The 20,643-nt window shown below is 41.3% G+C and overlaps 1 protein-coding gene across 1 annotated transcript in view; it reads left to right on the forward strand.

The window, feature by feature from the left end:
* LOC124040941 (XK-related protein 4-like) overlaps positions 1–18,572 on the forward strand; it is an 82,255-nt gene extending 63,683 nt beyond the window's left edge. The window contains exons 2-3 of the mRNA XM_046358064.1: positions 4,597–4,796; positions 17,396–18,572. Of these exons, the coding sequence (XP_046214020.1) occupies positions 4,597–4,796; positions 17,396–18,354 (1,159 nt within the window). The 3' untranslated portion in view covers positions 18,355–18,572. The remainder of the gene's footprint in view (positions 1–4,596; positions 4,797–17,395) is intronic.
* The last annotated feature ends 2,071 nt before the right edge of the window (positions 18,573–20,643 follow it).

A 20,643-nucleotide genomic window follows, 5' to 3' on the forward strand; every position in this document is an offset into this window, starting at 1 on the left:
TCTCATGTGATGGAGTAGTAGATGCAGTACTGAAATTGCCCCAGGGTGAGACGGTAGATTCTGGGGGGGGTTATGTTTGGAACGTTGCCCAGACTACCAGTGGAGCATAATATTTTGTGTATGAGAAACCAATCTATTTAAATTAATAGATTGGTGTAGATGTAGTCAATAGCTCATGTTCATTCTGAACCTCTCTCTCTCTCTCTCTCTCTTTACCTTTAAAAATGTATGTTTGAGGAAAAAAGCTCTTTCAAGCCATTTTGTTTAAATAGTTAATTAACAGGGAATAGCTAGCAGATTAGAGTGGACTCCATCAACTCAAGGGCTGAGTCCCAAATAGCACCCTATTCCCTATATAATGCACTACTTTTTACCAGAACCTTATGGGTAGCCTAGAACAAGTGAAGGGATAGCTGGTTTCTGTCCGGGGGGAGAGAGATGGAGGGAGAGAAGGGCTAATGCAGAGGTTAACTCATCTTAAGTGCCATTATAGACATTCTTACTGTGTAACAATTAAGTCCACTTTTTAGAAAACAATTGGTCTTTATTCTCTTATTTATTCATTCATTTGCAATGACGGGTTAAATGTACATGTACACTACCATTCAATGGCCTTCTAGGCAGAGTAGCAAAGAAAAAAAACATATCTCAGACTAGCCAATAAAAAGAAAAGATTAAGATGAGCAAAAGAACACAGACACTGGACAGAGGAACTCGAAGGCCAGCATCCCGGAGTTGCCTCTTCACTGTTGACGTTGAGACTGGTGTTTTGCGGGTACTATTTAATGAAGCTGCCAGTTGAGGCATCTGTTTCTCAAACTAGACACTAATGTACTTGTCCTCTTGCCCAGTTGTGCACGGGAGCCTCCCACTCCTCTTTTTATTCTGGTTAGAGTCAGTTTGTGCTATTCTGTGAAGTAAGGAGTACACAGCGTTGTACAAGATCTTCAGTTTCTTGGCAATTTCTCACCTGGAATAGCCTTCATTTCTCAGAACAAGAATAGAATGACGAGTTTCAGAAGAACGTTTTTTGTTTCTGGCCATTTTGAGCCTGTAATCGAACCCACAAATGCTGATGCTCCAGATACTCATCTAGTCTAAAGAAGGCCAGTTTTATTGCTTCTTGAATCAGAACAACTGTTTTCAGCTGTGCTAACATAGTTGCAAAAGGATTTTCTAATGATCAATTAGCCTTTTAAAATGGTCAACTTGAATTAGCTAACACAACTTGCCATTGGAACACAGGAGTGATTGTTGCTGATAATGGGCCTATGTACATTTGAAGTCGGAATTTTACATACTCCTTAGCGAAATACATTTAAACTCAGTTTTTCACAATTCCTGAAATTTAATTCCAGTAAAAATTCCCTTTCTTAGGTCAGTTAGGATCACCACTTTATTTTAAGAATGTGAAATGTCAGAATAATAGTAGAGAGAATGATTTATTTCAGCTTTTATTTCTTTCATCACATTCCCAGTCCGTCAGAAGTTTACATACACTCAATTAGTATTTGGTAGCATTGCCTTGAAATTCTTTAACTTGGGTCAAACGTTTCGGGTAGCCTTCCACAAGCTTCCCACAATACGTTGGGTGAATCTTGGCCCATTCCTCCTGACAGAGCTGGTGTAACTGAGTCAGGTTGGTAGGCCTACTTTCTCTCACACTGTCTTTTTCAGTTCTGCCTATTTTCTATTGGATTGAGGCCAGGGCTTTGTGATGACCACTCAAATACCTTGACTTTGTTATCCTTAAGCCATTTTGTCACAACTTTGGAAGTATGCGTAGGGTCATTGTCCATTTGAGATGTTGCTTCAATATATCCACATAATTTTCGTACCTCATGATGCCATCTACTTTGTGAAATGCACCAGTCCCTCCTTCAGCAAAGCACCCCCACAACATGATGCTGCCACCCCCGTGTTTCACAGTTGGGATGGTGTTCTTCGGCTTGCAAGCCTCCCCCTTATTCATCATTATGGCCAAACAGTTCTATTTTTGTTTCATCAGACCAGAGGACATTTCTCCAAAAAGTATATTTATCCCCATGTGCAGTTGCAAACCGTAGTCTGGCTTTTTTATGGCGTACTATTGTTTGTACAGATGAACGTGGTATCTTCAGGCATTTGAAAATTGCTCACAAGGATGAATCAGACCTGTGGAAGTCTACAATTGTTTTTCTGAGGTCTTGACTGATTTCTGTTGATTTTCCCATGATGTTAAGCGAAGAGGCACTGAGTTTGAAGGTAGGCCTTGAAATACATCCACAGGTACACCTCCAATTGACTCAAATGATGTCAATTAGCTATCAGAAGCTTCTAAAGCCATTACATAATTTTCTGGAATTTTCCAAGCTGTTTAAAGGCACAGGCAACTTAGTATATGTAAACATCTGACCCACTGGAATTGTGATACAGTGAATAATAAGTTAAATAATCTGTCTGTAAACAATTGTTGGAAAAATGACTTGTGTCATGCACAAAGTAGATGTCCGAACCGACTTGCCAAAACTATAGTTTGTTAACGAGAAATTTGTGGAGTGGTTGAAAAACTAGTTTTAATGACACCAACCTAAGTGTTTGTAAGCTTCTGACTTTAACTGTAGATATTCCAGCTACAATTGTCAGTTACAACATTAACAATGTCTACACTGTATTTCTGATCAATTTTATGTTATTTTAATGGACAAAAAATGTGATTTTATTTCAAAAACAAGCACATTTCTAAGTGACCCCAAACTTTTGAACGGTAGTGTTTATCAAAAACATGATTAAATTGACTTAACAATCACATCACTGTCTCTGTGTTTGTTTCTTGCCACACTGTCAGTATTCACAGGATCAACTGCAATAGCACTACATAATTCACACTAAATCCATGTGCATCCTTAGGCATACCTAACACACAGGATAACACAACACAACAGCAGGCAGCCTCTTACATGCTGACCAGACCGGACACGTCGTATGCGTGAGCATCGCAAAATAAATGTAGAAATCCAGGTTATTCAATTATTGCACCCAGACTGCTCGCGCGCGCCACATATTTAATGCTTTTCGACCTGTCCCCAAATTAATGTCATTGGTTCAGAGTTTGTTTTGATATTTTAACCTGTGTGTCGTGATCGCCTTTGGTGTGGAGGGACAAAATACATCTATACGTGTATAAAACTCTAATATGATATGATTCTTTATATACTGTACGTGTATAAAACTCTAATATGATATGATTCTTTATATACTGTACGTGTATAAAACTCTATGATATGATTCTTTATATGCTATATGTGTATAAAACTCTAATATGATATGATTCTGTATATACTGTACGTGTATAAAAATCTATGATAAGATTCTTTATATACTGTATGTGTATAAAACTCTATGATAAGATTCTTTATATGCTATACGTGTATAAAACTCTATGATATGATTCTTTATATACTGTATGTGTATAAAACTCTATGATATGATTCTTTATATACTGTATGTGTATAAAACTCTATGATAAGATTCTTTATATGCTATACGTGTATAAAACTCTATGATATGATTCTTTATATACTGTACGTGTATAAAACTCTATGATATGATTCTTTATATACTGTACGTGTATAAAACTCTAATATGATATGATTCTTTATATGCTATACGTGTATAAAACTCTATGATTCTTTATATACTGTATGTGTATAAAACTCTAATATGATATGATTCTTTATATGCTATACGTGTATAAAACTCTATGATATGATTCTTTATATACTGTATGTGTATAAAACTCTATGATATGATTCTTTATATACTGTACGTGTATAAAACTCTAATATGATATGATTCTTTATATGCTATACGTGTATAAAACTCTATGATATGATTCTTTATATACTGTACGTGTATAAAACTCTAATATGATATGATTCTTTATATGCTATACGTGTATAAAACTCTATGATATGATTCTTTATATACTGTACGTGTATAAAACTCTAATATGATATGATTCTTTATATGCTATACGTGTATAAAACTCTATGATATGATTCTTTATATACTGTACGTGTATAAAACTCTATGATATGATTCTTTATATACTGTACGTGTATAAAACTCTATGATATGATTCTTTATGTACTGTACGTGTATAACCAAACAGGGGATTCTTAGCTGTTACGCCAAAAGATCAAAACATTTTGACAAGGCCCCTGCTGGTTCTTTTCCGTCTAGACTTACTCCCACACCAGGGTGTCACCAGTGTTTTATGTTAATGTAGGCTCCAGTGTTATTGTGTTTCCATCAGGAGTGTGACATGACAGAGGAGAATCAACAACATCTGCATCATCAAGACTGTTGTTTTGTAAGAAGGTGTTAAAGTCCACAGTTAGCCTTTGTTATGTAAATGGTGGCTGAAAAGTACACAGGGCCTTGCCTTGGCTCCAAGTTAGAGCTTGCCCGCTGGAGTCATGGCCCAGTGAGACATGGGTGCCAGCCAGCGTAGATTGTAACAGAAAAGTTTGAGACTATTGGTTAAAACACTGGGGTCAATCCTCAGTGGAACTGTCATTTGGCTCATGGATGTATTGTTTCCTTTTATTCCAGGTATTTCCATGCCATCTACCTGGGCCTCCGGAGCCGGCGCAGTGGGGACCATGACCGCTGGAGGTTCTACTGGAGGATGGTATACGAGTTCGCTGACGTCAGCATGCTGCACCTCCTGGCCACCTTCCTGGAGAGCGCTCCTCAGCTGGTCCTGCAGCTCTGCATCATCATCCAGACTCACAAACTGCAGGCCGTCCAAGGTACTGGCTGGAACCACACCCTGTATTAACACTCTCGCTTTCACCCCATCTATCTGCCACTGTACACATACTGTAAATACACAGGCCATCCAACATACTTTCTGAAAACCCCACTTTCTAACACTCCATTTTCCCTACTCCCGTTCACTATTCCCATTCACTATTCCCATTCTGTCTGTTGTAAAGCTTTTTCACAGGTTGGGATATATCCGTTGCCACGGTTTAAAGGAACAGCCCCCACCCAGGTGTTATATTGTAAGCCAGGGCTGTATGGAATACTTATTTGTCAGTGTAAACAGAAGAAAATGCAGGCATAATGTAATGCACAGTGGTCCTCTCTCCAATGCAAAGAATCATGTTCAATTATATTAACTGGGCTGACACACACACACACACACACACACACACACACACACACACACACACACACACACACACACACACACACACACACACACACACACACACACACACACACACACACACACACACACACACACACACACACACACACACACACACACACACACACACACACACAGGGAGGAAAGCTGGCCACATTTAGGCCAGTGGAAGGCTTCCAGGCCTGCTATGGGCTTAAACGATACAACAAGTCTTCTCCTTGTCCCTCATCCACTCCACAGTCTTGCTTTGCGCTGCCTTCTCTGCTGTGCTGAGTCACTGGAAGGAGTCTTTGCTGCACTTAAGAGGCACTTATGCTCTTTTTGCTACGTTAAAGAAGATTTGGCCTGCTGTACGAGAGGAGAGGAGAGGAGAGGGTGGTTCGGCAAATTCTGTGATCAGCTTGAGAGGGAGAGAAAAAAGAATAGAGAGGATGCTGACGTGTTTGTGGATCTAGTCATTGTCAGTTGTATTCCTTCTTGTCAGTCTCTCTCCATACATCATTGCAAAATTATTCTATTCATACTGTATGAGTTGCATCACAAGATTTACAAGTGGACAATGTACATAATGCAAGATGTTAATCTAGGAGCCTTGGGAAAAGGAGATAGAGTATATTTTTCCATTTGAAATTCACAAGCTGTTATAGTACAATGTGCCACAGCCAGAGAAATGTGGATGGAGCGGGTGGGGAAAGTTAATTGATCTGAAAATCCCATCCTCGGCTCACCGAGACTCGAGAACCCTCCCCCATACCGTTTTGCTCATAAACAGTTTTCTATAAAAATACATGAAAATGTGGTTGTTCAATGTTGGTTCCTCTAATGTACCGTGTGTTATACATTTGGTTTCTATCACCAACGAGACCTGGCCATTAGATATCTGGACCCCCTAGGTCTCTCTAACCTCAATTGACCTCAGGTAGCATCACTCACAGGACTCCTCCAATGCTTCGAGGGAGGAACCAGTGTTAAAAGAAAATACTCAATCAATAGTCACTTTTATTACCTGGTCTAAACCCTTGAAGGGTTTTCTTACTTTCTTTCCATTGACTATGTACTGCAACAGTAGCGTTCCCATTTGAAGAGAATGTGGAGCTTTCTGTTGACATGATGCTACATGTTAATCTGTCTCCGTGTATGGGTTTTCTCAGTCCATTCATTTGTTCTCATTCATTTCTCAGGAGACTAGAGACTGTAACAACATATTTACAGCATACAATCATCTTGTCATCTAATAAGATTAGGGCAATATAATTAAAAAAAATTCATGACAGTCTCTCTCGCTTGCTCTCTCTCTACTTCTCTCTCTCTCTCTTGCAGTCTTTCTCTCTCATTATTTCTTATAATGGTTCCCCTCTCTATGTTTCCATAGCTACTGTGGTTTTATCCCACACTAGCAGTCAGCCAGCCCTCATCAGACGTCAGATTCTCCTCTTTTACACTCTGTCAGAGTGACACACTTCCTTCCTGGGAGAAGAAATATTCTCCAGGAGGCCTATCCTACCAGCTCCTGTAAGTGAGCAATTCTTCAGCTTGACTGTATTTCTTGCAGCACTTTTCCTGAATTACCACCTACTTTGTCTTCACTGCAATCATAAGTACCATCCCCAGGTGAAAAATTAGAGGTATTCAGCAACCCAACTCTGCCTGTAGTCAAGAGTACAGTGCAGTTGGTTTGTCTATAGTATGAATATGAAAACACACTTCACGTGGTTACTCTTTTATTGGAAAAGAACAGGAGAAATTAGAGATAGTGTTGTAAAATATCAACACTATGTAACCGAGCGATAACTGAGCGAGCTACCATCGATAGCTTTTTGAAATGCAAGCCAAGTCCTACCTACCTGTGGCATATCACCGCTCATTTGTCTAAAGTATTTAGGTAGAACAATACAGCCTATATAATCTGATAAATTAGCCGCTGTGTTTAAACACCCACCATAGTAAGGATGAGCTTGCTTTCTCCCTTTCCAAATAACTGTGTGTTAATGTGTTTGACAAGGCTAGCTCAGGCCCCCTGTGTTTAAACACCCACCATAGTAAGGATGAGCTTGCTTTCTCCCTTTCTAAATAACTGTGTGTTAATGTGTTTGACAAGGCTGGCTCAGGCCCCCTGTTTTTAAACACCTACCATAGTAAGGATGAGCTTGCTTTCTCCCTTTCTAAATAACTGTGTGTTAATGTGTTTGACAAGGCTGGCTCAGGCCCCCTGTTTTTAAACACCTACCATAGTAAGGATGAGCTTGCTTTCTCCCTTTCTAAATAACTGTGTGTTAATGTGTTTGACAAGGCTGGCTCAGGCCCCCTGTGTGTGCTCTTTAAATGACTTGTCTTCATTCCTCTCTCTGCTAGATACGTTCATTGAGGTAATGTCTTCTTCTTCACCACAACAGTCTGTCTGACTCTCTCCCCTGTTCTGGATTTATTGTAGAAGGCCAATCCTGGCTGTTTTTAAAATCCCTGCAGTTAAGCAAGATGTTATTTTGATCATGCGGCCATGATCTCCCTCTCTCTCTCTTCAATTTAAGAGCATTATTGGCATGTGAAACATATGTTTACATTGCCAAAGCAAGTGAAATAGATGATAAACAAAAGTGAAATAAACAAAAAATGAACAGTAAACATTACACTCACAAAAGTTCCAAAAGAATAAAGACATTTCACATGAAATATGTGTCTCTAATATGGTAATACATTTGGCAGGAGGTTAGGAAGTGAAGCTCAGTTTCCACCTCATTTTCTGGGCAGTGTTTTGGGGGATATTTTTTGCAGGATTCTGCATGCAGAGTCCCAATTTGGTGTTTGTCCCATTTTGTGAATTTTTACCTTGTCACTCAGATCATTCACATCTCTCTCTCTCTCTGTCTCTGTCTCTGTCTCTGTCTCTGTCTCTGTCTCTGTCTCTGTCTCTGTCTCTGTCTCTGTCTCTGTCTCTCTGTCTCTCTGTCTCTCTGTCTCTCTGTCTCTCTGTCTCTCTGTCTCTCTGTCTCTCTGTCTCTCTGTCTCTCTGTCTCTCTGTGTCTCTGTCTCAACTCATTGCATTCCTATTTTGACCAATTTATGAGGAATATTTTGGCAATTCTACAATCGCTTCACATTCTATTTTCCAAAAAGGAGACATATTCTTTCCAACCTTGAAAATGCTCGGGATTCCTTTCACATCAGAGCAGCATTCACTTCGTTTGAAGTCAATCCAGGACAAGGAATTCCATTTTGTATGCATCGATAAGGTGCTGTGTGATGTCTCAGGAAGATCAAAGAACTTATTTTTGGACATCACAGTCTGAATAGCGGCTACAGATGTCATATTATTCAACCTTTGAAACCAGATAAGAAGATAAAAGTAGAAGTTGCCCTAAGATTTAAAGACATGCTACGGTACTTTGGCGACTAGTAAGTATTTTTTAAACCTGCTGCTTTGGGCTGGATGTGTCAACGTGTAGTTCATACCTGCATAATCTATGGAAAGGTGGAAAGGGTTCTACATTGAACCCAAAGAGTTCTTCCTGGAAACAAAAATAGTTATTCAAAGGGTTCTCCTATGGGAACAGCCGAAGAACCCTTTTAGGTTCTAGATAGCACCTTTTGAAAGGGACTGATTTTGACTGGGTCTAATTGTGTTGCTGTACTGGGGCTCTGTAGGGTCTGTTTGTGTTTCTGGAAGCTGCGCAGAGCCATTTTTTCCTATGTTTACCCACACGTGGGGCAGCCCCTTAGCAATTCAGGTTTCAGCCAATGAGCTTCAGCCCCTCGCCATTGGAGTGACAACTAATAAGACGCGCACACAGTAGAGAGAGAGAGCATTTGTGACGTAGTACGCAATTTTCGGGGGCCACTTTTTGCTCGTGGTGATAATTTCAGAACTACTAGCTAAAAATTATGCAAAAGTACCTGAGAATCTTTTTTAAGTGTCACCGAGAGAGTTATCTAGAGAGTAAGTTAACCAGCTCTGTTGCTTGCAGTGAGAAATCCATAGTGTCGTTTTATAAAAGCAGTGACAAACCAAGGAACTATCAGTAACACTATGGTTGCCAAAGGCATGGGTCGATGAGGAGAAAACCACTCTGACAAAGCTCAACTGTACAGTATACCAGGAAGCAGACACTCATGAGCGTTTTATTTCCTATATCCATTTCCCAGTGCTGTCAACAGTGACCTTGCTACTGCTGATGCTGAAGCAGGTATTTCCCATCAGTTGGTTATTTTACTGTTAAGTCCTCTGTGTGGAAGATACTAAGGAGACACAGGCTCCGTCTGAAAATGACAATTCCCTATATATGCACTAGTCTGGTTAAAGGTAATGCACTGCATATGGAATAGGGTGCCATTTGGGATGCTGCAGCCCCAGACAGTGCTGCAGTGCTGCTGCTGTGGTTTACATAACCCCCTCTCCTCCGTGGTCCCCAGCCCGCCCCATTTCCCAAATTACTGTAGCTTCTGTGAGCAAGACGAGCAGAGAGGAGAAGAGAGGAGCATTACATGACCAGTCAAATCACACAGCCCAGTAACCAGGAAGCATGCTACTGGACCATTCCAGCCAGGCAGGTTCCTCTGGCTTTGGCTTCCCTCCCCTCATCGAGATGCACTGCACATTTGTGTGTGAGGACAGAGGAGGGGCTATGCTTCCTTCCGCAGAAACACACACGCACTTGCACACACACACTCACACGCATGCACTAAACTAAACGCGTGCTAAACGTGCACAAACGCATGCACGCGGGGCCTAGCTCCAGAATAAGAATCGCAGCCAACTCCCAGTCCCCTGCCACTCCTGGCCTCAGCCTGTTAATTATCCCACTCCACACAGTAGTCATTAAACCCTTTCATCATGCCCCAACAGCCAACACCTAATGGCCTGGCCTGCATCTAACTGGGTTTAACACTGTCATTAATCAATGACAAGCAAATACACACATGGAAATAAATAGACCAATCGATATAGTAGATACAGTTGATTTTTAAAAAAGCATCTGCTTAAAGGCATAGTTATATTATTGATAGATAGACAGCTGTCTGATTCTCCCAGCTCAATGTACTGTATGTGGTGGACAGACCGTAGTGGCCGAAGAAAGATCATTCTTTTCTGCCATGTTTAATGAACATGTTGTCCTACTGTATACATCACACCATCCAGTTCTGACATCCTTCAAAAAAACGGACTCGGTTTGACTTTGAAGTGAAATTTACTAGAAAGCGCAGGAGTCAGCCATATGTTCACTTCTGATAACAAAATGCAATTGACTGTGATGGTCCTGGGTGTTAAAGGCCAGGAACAGGGAGATAAGTCACGCCTATAGTTCCACGTAGTCCCATAGAGACTTATTTAGGAGACATTACACAAAGGGAAGCCACAGAAAGGATAATAGGCTCACACTTTGCTGTACTGAAAGGCTTCTTGAGTAATGTGACAGGGTTGACGTGGCACCAAAATGCAGGCTCTGAAGAGCCGTGGTGCCACATAAATATCCATCCACAAGGAGGCAAAGAGTTTTGAGTGAGGCACTAAAGAAAAGATCTTCATGCTTTGATATATGCACATACATCGAAGATGTCCTATATTTTCCACTTCATCTAAGCTCTTCGTTTAGATTTGGAAGGGTGTTTGGGTGGCTTTCGTTTTCAACGATTGACGCTGGATCTACTAATCCATATGCAGGACAATGAATTGATTATGTATGAGGTTGTTTCTATATGGACAGAAAGTGTCTGTAACAGCCACATCCTAACCCAAAATCCAGGTTAGACAGACAAATATCTTTCCCCCAACAGTGCAGTCTAGAGAATGTTAAGTATTCCTTGCCATCATCATGTTTTTCTCTCACTTTTCCCACTAAAGCACAGCTTGTTGCCAGACCTCTTTGTGGATGAGGCTCCACTTCACAGTGGTAGCTCTAACTCTTTATTGTAAGAGGAGCCAAGGGAGCTGTGTTAAAATGAATAGCAATCATCTCCATTTCAATGTGGTCTGATCTGATCGAACCTTCAAAGGCACAACCTAGTCCACCCAGCCAGGCCTTTAGACTATTGGATGAACTGAGGTTATCGGCGCAGCTCGACCAGTCTTCATTCACCAGATCGCTTCACTCTCTCTTTGCTCTTGAGAATGTAATAAAGCAACAGAGCAAGTGTGTTTACTGAGAGGCCTAGCTGCCTCGAATTATGGCAAAGAGTAAGTGACTGTCGTGCGCCTTAATAACGACTGTTCCTCACTTTTTATTTGCTCAATGATTGAATAAAATGGTTTATTAAAGCTTCCCAAAGAAAATGGAGAGTGGGCTGAATGGGGACATTCCATTCTGAACAGGCTGATGGAAAATAAGCCCTAACTTTTAATTGGATACAAAGCTGTTGCAATTAAGATTTCAGAGCCACTCGTGTTAATGGGAAGCCATCTTCGTTTGGCATGGTCCAACAGCACCATTGTATAATTGCCAGAGAGAGGTCCAGGTCTACATCCAAAATGGCACCCTATTCCCTATATAGTGGGGGGCTCTATAGTGGGCTCAAAAGTAGTGCACTATAGGGAATAGGGTACTATTTGGGATGTATACCAGGATTTTATATGGTCCTCCTCCGTGTGATTAAAGGGTTGCATGAACTTGAATGGCTGCCAATTAGCATCTTATTGCTCCTGCTTTCAGTGTTTATAGTCAAATTGTAGTCTAAAGAGTTTCTCTTGAGGAATAATAAACAGTAGATGTATTCAACAGAATTTACTTCACAAAGCTAGTTAAATGCAGTCAATTCAGTCTGTCGACTTGTTCTTTCTCGTGTGTGTGTGTGTGTGTGTGTGTGTGTGTGTGTGTGTGTGTGTGTAAGTGCATGTGTGGGCTGTTGTCTCCCTCTGGTATCGAGGCCAGGAGATGGTCTCCTCTCGCTCTTGATAGAGAACGATCACTCCAGCAACATGAGCACTTAGTAACCATGGCACCCAGCTCCTCAGAGAAACCCAGTGTCATTACTCTCCAGCCAGGATTCCCTGGACCTCTGCCATCACAGCCATCTTTACTGGAGCTAACTGAGTAATATATATAATAATAATAATAATATATGCCATTTAGCAGACGCTTTTATCCAAAGCGACTTACAGTCATGTGTGCATACATTCTACGTATGGGTGGTCCCGGGAATCGAACCCACTACCCTGGCGTTACAAGCGCCATGCTCTACCAACTGAGCTACAGAAGGACCACAGAAGGAGTACCAAGTAACAATAAAGTCCCTCAGTTCAGATATTTCAGAGCTAAACACCACCAGTGGGCCTTGTGAATTACTGTATTTTACAGGCAGCTTGGAAAAGAATGGGGTTAATATTGAGCTAATTGTGCGGTGGTGTAAAGTCCTTAAGTAAAAATACTTTAAAGTACCACTCAAGTCGTTTTGGGGGGTATCTGTAGTACTTTACTATTTATACTTTTGACAACTTTTACTTTACTACATTCCTAAATAAAAGTATGTACTTTTGACTTTTGTTAGGATATAGCCTTATTCTAATATTGATTAAATCTTTTTTTTCCTCATCGATCTACACACAATACCCCTTAATGACCACTGGTTTTGAGATTTTTTTGCTAATTAAAAAAATAAATAAAATAAACTTAAATATCACATTTACATAAGTATTCAGACCCTTTACTCAGTACTTTGTTGAAGCAACTTTGGTAGGGATTACAACCTCGAGTCATCTTGGGTATGACGCTATAAGCTTGACACACCTGTATTTGGGGAGTATCTCCCATTCTTCTCTGCAGATCCTATCAAGCTCTGTCAAGTTGGATGTGGAGCGTTGCTGCACAGCTATTTCCAGCTCTCACCAGAGATGTTTGATTGGGTTCAAGTCCGGGCTCTGGCTGGGACACTCAAGGACATTCAGAGACTTGTCCTGAAGCCACTCCTGCATTGTCTTGGCAGTGTGCTTAAGTTCGTTGTCCTGTTGGAAGGTGAACCTTCGCCCCAGTCTGAGGTCCTAAGTGCTCTAGAACAGATTTTCATCAAGGATCTCTCTGCACTTTGCTCTGTTCCACTTTGCCTCGATCCTGAATAGTCTCCCAGTCCTTGCCGCTAAACAAAATCTCCACAGCATGATGCTGCCACCACCATACTTTACCGTAGGGATGGTGCCAGGTTTCCGTCTGGTCACTCAACCATAAAGCCCTGGTGGAGTGCTGCAGAGATGGTTGTCCTTCTCGAAGGTTCTCCCATCTCCACAGAGGAACTCCAGAGCTCTGTCAGAGTGACCATCCTGTTTCTGAGCTCTACTGACAATTTGGTTTTTGCTCTGACATGCACTGTCGACTGTGGGACCTTATATAGACAGGTGTGTGCCTTTCCAAATCATGTCCAATCAATTGAATTTACCACAGGTGGACTCCAATCAAGTTGTAGGAACATCTCGAGGATGATGAATGGAAAGAGGATGTGACTGAGCTCAATTTCAAGTCTCATAACAAAAGATCTGAATACTTATGTAAATAAGTTATTTTAATTTTACATTTTTTATAAATTAGCAAAAATGTCTAACAACCTGTTATTCGCTCTGTCATTATGTTGTATTGTGTGTAGATTGCTGAGGATTTTTATTTATTTAATCCATTTTGGAATAAGGTTGTTACGTAACAAAATGTGAAAAAAGTCAAGGGGTCTGAATACTTTCCAAAGGTAATGTATTTTCGCAATTACATTTACTTTTGATACTTAAGTATATTTCAAACCAGATACTTTTAGACAATTACTCAAATAGTATTTTACTGGGTGACTTTCATTTTTACTTGAGTAATTTTCTATTAATTAAGGTATCTTGAATTTTACTTTTTAAACTTTTTTTTTCCCACCATTGTTAGATATTGCTATGCAGTTCCTCCCACTAAGGTCTATGGGCCCGGGGCTGGGTTTCTACTAAGCTAACATATGGAATTGTTTCAAGATGGTCATACCAAGGAAAATTTAGCTATTTTATTTAGAATTTTAGGACCCCTGTAGGTATATAAAAAATATATTACAAAATTATTTGATGAAATATTGAATTTGCCCTTACTGCTATGAGCCAATAGAAACGCATTGAAAAACAGATTCATACATGGGGGAAATAACATAGTCCAAAATTAAATAAAAAGGAAGTATGTTTTGAAGTGTCTGTCCTTTATCTGAGAGATATAGGAAAGCTCCAAATATATATATATATATATATATTGTTCTCCCCACTGTGTGTATATATATATATATATATATATACACACACACAGTGGGGAGAACAAGTATTTTATACACTGCCGATTTAGCAAGTTGTCCTACTTACAAAGCATGTGGAGGTCTGTAATTTTTATCATAGGTACAGTTCAACTGTGAGAGACAGAATCGAAAACAAAAATCCAGAAAATCACATTGTATGATTTTTGTGTAAGGGCTATTTGATCAAGAAGGAGAGTGATTGAGTGCTTCATCAGATGACCTGGCCTCCACAATCACCCGACCTCAACCCAATTGAGAGGTTTTGGGATAAGTTGGACCGCAGATTGAAGGGAAAGCAGCCAACAAGTGCTCAACATATGTGAGAACTCCTTGAAGACTGTTTGAAAAGCATTCCAGGTGAAGCTGGTTGAGGGAATGCCAAGAGTGTGCAAAGCTGTAAGAATAAAGAAAAACCCATGAATGAGTAGGTGTGTCCAAACCTTTGACTGGTACTGTATGTACCGTTTAAGTCGGAAGTTTACATACACCTTAACCAAATACATTTAAACCCAGTTTTTCACAATTCCTGATGTTTAATCCTAGTAAGAATTCCCTGTCTTACGTCAGTTAGGATCACCACTTTATGTTAAGAATAGTAGCAGAGAGAATGATTTATTTCAGCTTTTATTTCTTTCATCACATTCCCAGTGGGTCAGAAGTTTACATACACTCAATTAGTATTTGGTAGCATTGCCTTTAAATTGTTTAACTTGGGTCAAACGTTTCGGGTAGCCTTCCACAATTCCTTCCACAATAAGTTGGGTGAATTTTGGCCCATTCCTCCTGACAGAGCTGGTGTAACTGAACCAGGTTTGTAGGCCTCCTTGCTCGCACACACTTTTTCAGTTCTGCCCACAAATTGTCTATAGGATTGAGGTCAGGGCTTTGTGATGGCCACTCCAATACCTTGACTTTGTTGTCCTAAGCCATTTCGTCACAACTTTGGAAGTATGCTTGGGGTCATTGTCCATTTGGAAGACCCATTTGCAACCAAGCTTTAACTTCCTGACGGATGTCTTGAGATGTTGCTTCAATATATCCACATCCACATTTCCCGCCTCATGATGCCATCTATTTTGTGAAGTGCACCAGTCCCTCCTGCAGTAAAACACCCCCACAACATGATGCTGCCACCCCTGTGCTTCACTGTTGGGATGGTGTTCTTCGGCTTGCAAGCATCCCCCTTTTTCCTCCCATCATAACGATGGTCATTATGGCCCAACAGTTCTATTTTTGTTTCATCAGACCAGAGGACATTTCTCCAAAAAGTATGATCTTTGTCCCCATGTGCAGTTGCAAACCATAGTCTGGCTTCTTTATGGAGTGTTTGGAGCATTGGCTTCTTCCTTGCTGAGTGGCCTTTCAGGTTATGACGATATAGGACTCGTTTTACTGTGGATATAAATACTTTGGTACCTGTTTCCTCCAGGATCTTCACAAGGTCCTTTGCTGTTGTTCTGGGATTGATTTGCACTTTTCGCATCAAAGTACGTTCATCTCTATGAGACAGGACACGTCTTCTTCCTGAGCGGTATTACGGCTGCGTGGTCCCATGGTGTTTATACTTGTGTACTATTGTTTGTACAGATGAATGTGGTACCTTCAGGCGTTTGGAAATTGCTCCCAAGGATGAACCAGACTTGTGGAAGTCTACAATTTTCTTTCTGAGGTCTTGACTGATTTCTTTTGATTTTCTGAGTTTGAAGGTAGGCCTCAAACTGAGTTTGAAGGTAGGCCTTGAAATACATCCACAGGTATACCTCCAATTGACTCAAATGATGTCAATTAGCCTATCAGAAGCTTCTAAAGCCATGACATCATTTTCTGGAATTCTCCAAGCTGTTTAAAGGCACAGTCAACTTAGTGTATATACATTTCTGACTCACTGGAGGTGTGATACAGTGAATTATAAGTGAAATAATCTGTATGTAAACAATTGTTGGAAAATGTACTTGTGTCATGCACAAGGTAGATGTCCTAACCGACTTGCCAAAACTATCGTTTGTTAACAAGAAATGGAGTGGTTGAAAAACAAGTTTAAAGGACTCCAACCTAAGTGTTTGTAAACTTGTAGTATATCTGAAGAATACTATCTGTACAGCAATAGTTAAAGAGGATAGGCTTTGACTAGAATATAGTATATACATATGAAGTGGGTAAAACAGTATGTAAACATGATTTAAAGTGGCAGTGTCCCATTATTAAAGTGACTAGTGCTTCATGACGATGTACATAGGGCAGCAGCCTCTAAGGTGCAGGGTAGAGTACAGGGTGGTAGCCGACTTGTAACAGTGACTAAAGTTGAGGGCAAGGTACTGAGTGGAGGCTGGCTCGTGGTGTCTATTTAATTAACAGTCTGATGGCCTTGAGGGAGAAGCAACTTTTCAGTCTCTCGGTCCCAGCTTTGTTGCACTTGTACTGACCTCTCATTCTGGATGGTAGCGGGGTGAACAGGGTCTTATGGACCAAGCCGAATTTCTTCAGCCTCAAATTCTTCACACACACTGTCTGTGTGGCTGGACTATTTCAGAAGGTCAGCCCATGCAAAGAAAGGGATGTCTCTAGCTTAAATAGATGGATTTTGATGGTTCTTTTTTTATTATTCTGCTAATTTGATTCCCGCGTGGGTGCGAACATCGACACTAGTTAAGAGTTTTTTTGTCTCCTAAATGTGCTTTTGTTTGTGTTTGGTGCAAAACGATTTGAGTTTGGCTCCTGGTTCTGTTTGGAGTTGCAATGCTCTTTGAAAAGTGCTCTTACATACTTCCTGCAAAATATATATTTTTCCATCACACATTTTCTGTGACTCCTCCGTTGGTGACATTATAGTATATTATTTAAGAAGCCGTCACATGGCAGATTTACAGGAAGGAAAACTCCACACATACTACCAATATTTAATGCCTGTAAATGTGATTGTGACTGTGTCTCTAATTCATTTTTTTTGTCCGCTCTGTGTTTCCGTAGGAATGACAGCGGCTGCCTCCCTTGTGTCTCTGGCCTGGGCCCTGGCATCCTATCAGAAAGCGCTGCGAGACTCCCGGGACGACAAGAAGCCAATCAGCTACCTGGCTGTCATCATCCAGTTCTGCTGGCATTTCTTCACCATTGCCGCCCGGGTCATCACCTTCGCCCTGTTCGCCTCCGTGTTCCAGCTCTACTTCGGCATCTTCATCGTCCTGCATTGGTGCTTCATGACCTTCTGGATAGTCCACTGCGAGACCGAGTTTTGCATCACCAAGTGGGAGGAGATTGTCTTCGACATGGTAGTGGGCATCATCTACATCTTCAGTTGGTTTAATGTGAAGGAGGGTCGTACTCGGTGTCGGCTCTTCATCTACTACTTTGTGATCCTGCTGGAGAACACTGCTCTGAGTGCCCTGTGGTACCTGTACCGCGTCCCTCAGAGCACCGATGCCTTCGCCGTCCCCGCCCTCTGTGTCATCTTCAGCAGCTTCCTCACTGGCATCGTCTTCATGCTCATGTACTACGCCTTCTTTCACCCCAACGGGCCCCGCTTCGGACACTCGCCTAGCCTCGTGCTGGACGACCCCACCGCTGCCTTCATGCTGCCCACCGAGGGGGCCACCAACTCGCTGAGGTCCAATCGGGGTGTGCCCCTCATCTCGGGGGATGGCACCATTGGCAGAGACGCCAAATACACTGAGAGGGACGGCTGTATGCCCGTGTTTCAGGTGAGACCCACCGCCCCCTCCACGCCATCCTCCCGTGCCCCACGCATTGAGGAGACAGTCATCAAAATAGACCTGTGTCGGAATCGCTATCCGGCCTGGGAGAGGCATGTACTGGACAGGAGTATACGCAAGGCCATCCTGGCCATCGACTGTTCCCCCACGCCACCCAGACTCCAGTACAAAGATGACACTACTGTTCAGGAGCGTCTAGAGTACGAGACCACGTTGTAGCCCTGCACCGCTGCCTGGATGAAGGATCCATGGAAATGCTCAACTGTAATAAAGGATTACCATCAACTTGGATTTACAGCAGGACTGTGGCAATAATACGTTATGAACGCTCTCTATATACATACTAGCATTGAACCATGATGTTGGTTGTCATGGTTACATCTTCAGAATAGAGAAAGTTGCACACTCCATGTATAATCTCCCAGCAATTCAATGGATACTTACCAATGTTTTGGCATCACTGTGATTTCCTCAGGGGAAGGCACACTTCCTCACCCTGAGGAGGGCACAGTGATGCCGAAACGTTGGTAAATACCCATTTAAATTGCTGGGAGATTATACATGGAGTGTGCAACTTTCTTTCTTTTAATAGTTTATAGTTTATTCGCCATTAGTCAGCACCTCCAAACAAACTATTATTCGGGGTGTGCGTGCACCAGCTGTTTTTTTTGTTGTTTTTTTTTTTGTTTTACAACTTCAGAATAGGCACAACTTACTAGTTGATGTGACAGAGGGATACATTCATGTTTTCTAAACAGTTTTTTTATTTATTTTTTATTTGGTTGATGTTGTTGTTATTGTTCTTGTAGTTTTTACTTACGTCTGTCAGGGAATCTCTTATTTAATAAAAGGCCATTGCACACACAAATACAAATGTATCCCCATAGTCTATCATAATAACAGCAGCATTCCAAGGAATGACATCATGCCCCTTCATAATAGGTGGGTTATGAAGGTTCATAATAGGTTATAACAGGTCGTTATGAAGGTTGTCTGAGCTCTGCCAACCAGGTGGAACCAAGCAGAGGACCATACAAATCCTCATATGACAAAAGTACCAAAGTACTCAATATAGGGTCATTGCTGGTTCCTGTTTACCTACGGCATCTCAAATATCTACAATCATCTCTACTACCACCATCTTAGATCTGCAAAGATATACTGTACATTTACAGATACTAGTAGTATCCCCTGATATACAGTGGACGTGTTATTGATTTTTTTTTAAAGGTCATCAAATGGCCCTGATACATATTAGGATGGTTCTAGTTACAGTGGGGCAAAAAAGTATTTAGTCAGCCTCCAATTGTGCAAGTTCTCCCACTTAAAAAGATGAGAGGCCTGTAATTTTCATCATAGGTACACTTCAACTATGAAAGACAAAATGAGAGAGAAAAAAATCCAGAAAATCACATTGTAGGATTTTTAATGAATTTATTGGCAAATTATGGTGGAATGTAAGTATTTGGTCAATAACAAAAGTTTATCTCAATACTTTGTTATATACCCTTTGTTGGCAATGACAGAGGTCAAATGTTTTCTTCACAAGGTTTTTCAAGGTGGCTGACTAACTACTTTTTTGCCCCACTGTATTTCTGTGATGTAATTAGCAACATGACTAGAGAGTTGTCTGTCATACTGTACACGTGTACTGGTCCCAAGTTCTGATGTCATCAGCCATGTTGTGCTAGTGCCAAAAGGTCTGAAACTACTGTATTGTGTGAACTGAGTCTGCGGGTCGGTGGCTGTGACTGCCAGTAACTGGACAGTACTAGATTGAGGCTGGGCAGAACTACTATTTACTTGAATACAATGTTGAAGAAAGAGTACTGTACCCGGGTATCATGCTGTTTATATGCTACATAAAACCGAAATGTTCATGTACTGTGGAGAGACTGAAGGACAAACCTCATCTTTGTTCGCGCCTGGATAAAAGGCAGCAGGCCAAATACCTTCCTGGCAGCTCCCATTTACAGTCCAGCCTCGTGCAGCTCTGGTCTGGGCCGTGCGTCCATCCGGCTGATAAGGATCAGTCTACTAGCTGGGCCACACAGACCTGTTCTGTATGGGGAGGAGGAGAGTAGAGGAAGAGACGGGGACACAGACGAACAGCCACTTCAGCCAAACTACTCTCATACCTGAAGCACCTGCAGGATGTACTATCAGATTCAAGATGCAACATTCTTTTTAACGTTGTACGTAACTGATGTGAAAATTTTATTGCCATTCGTGCGTGCTGTGTGTGTGTGTGTGTGTGTGTGTGTGTGTGTGTGTGTGTGTGTGTGTGTGTGTGTGTGTGTGTGTGTGTGTGTGTGTGTGTGTGTGTGTGTGTGTGTGTGTGTGTGTGTGTGTGTGTGTGTGTGTGCGAGAGACAAAGCATGGCACAGGAGGGCATGCGTAGATGCTACAATCAGTAGTCATTTTGTCTGTAGCTATATATTGTAGTGCAAGGAACTAGAGATGTGCACTTCAGCCCTATGGTGCAAAATGCTGCTGTAGCCTATACTC

Source organism: Oncorhynchus gorbuscha, linkage group LG08 (assembly GCF_021184085.1).
Source record: "Oncorhynchus gorbuscha isolate QuinsamMale2020 ecotype Even-year linkage group LG08, OgorEven_v1.0, whole genome shotgun sequence".
Classification (NCBI taxonomy): Eukaryota; Metazoa; Chordata; class Actinopteri; order Salmoniformes; family Salmonidae; genus Oncorhynchus; species Oncorhynchus gorbuscha.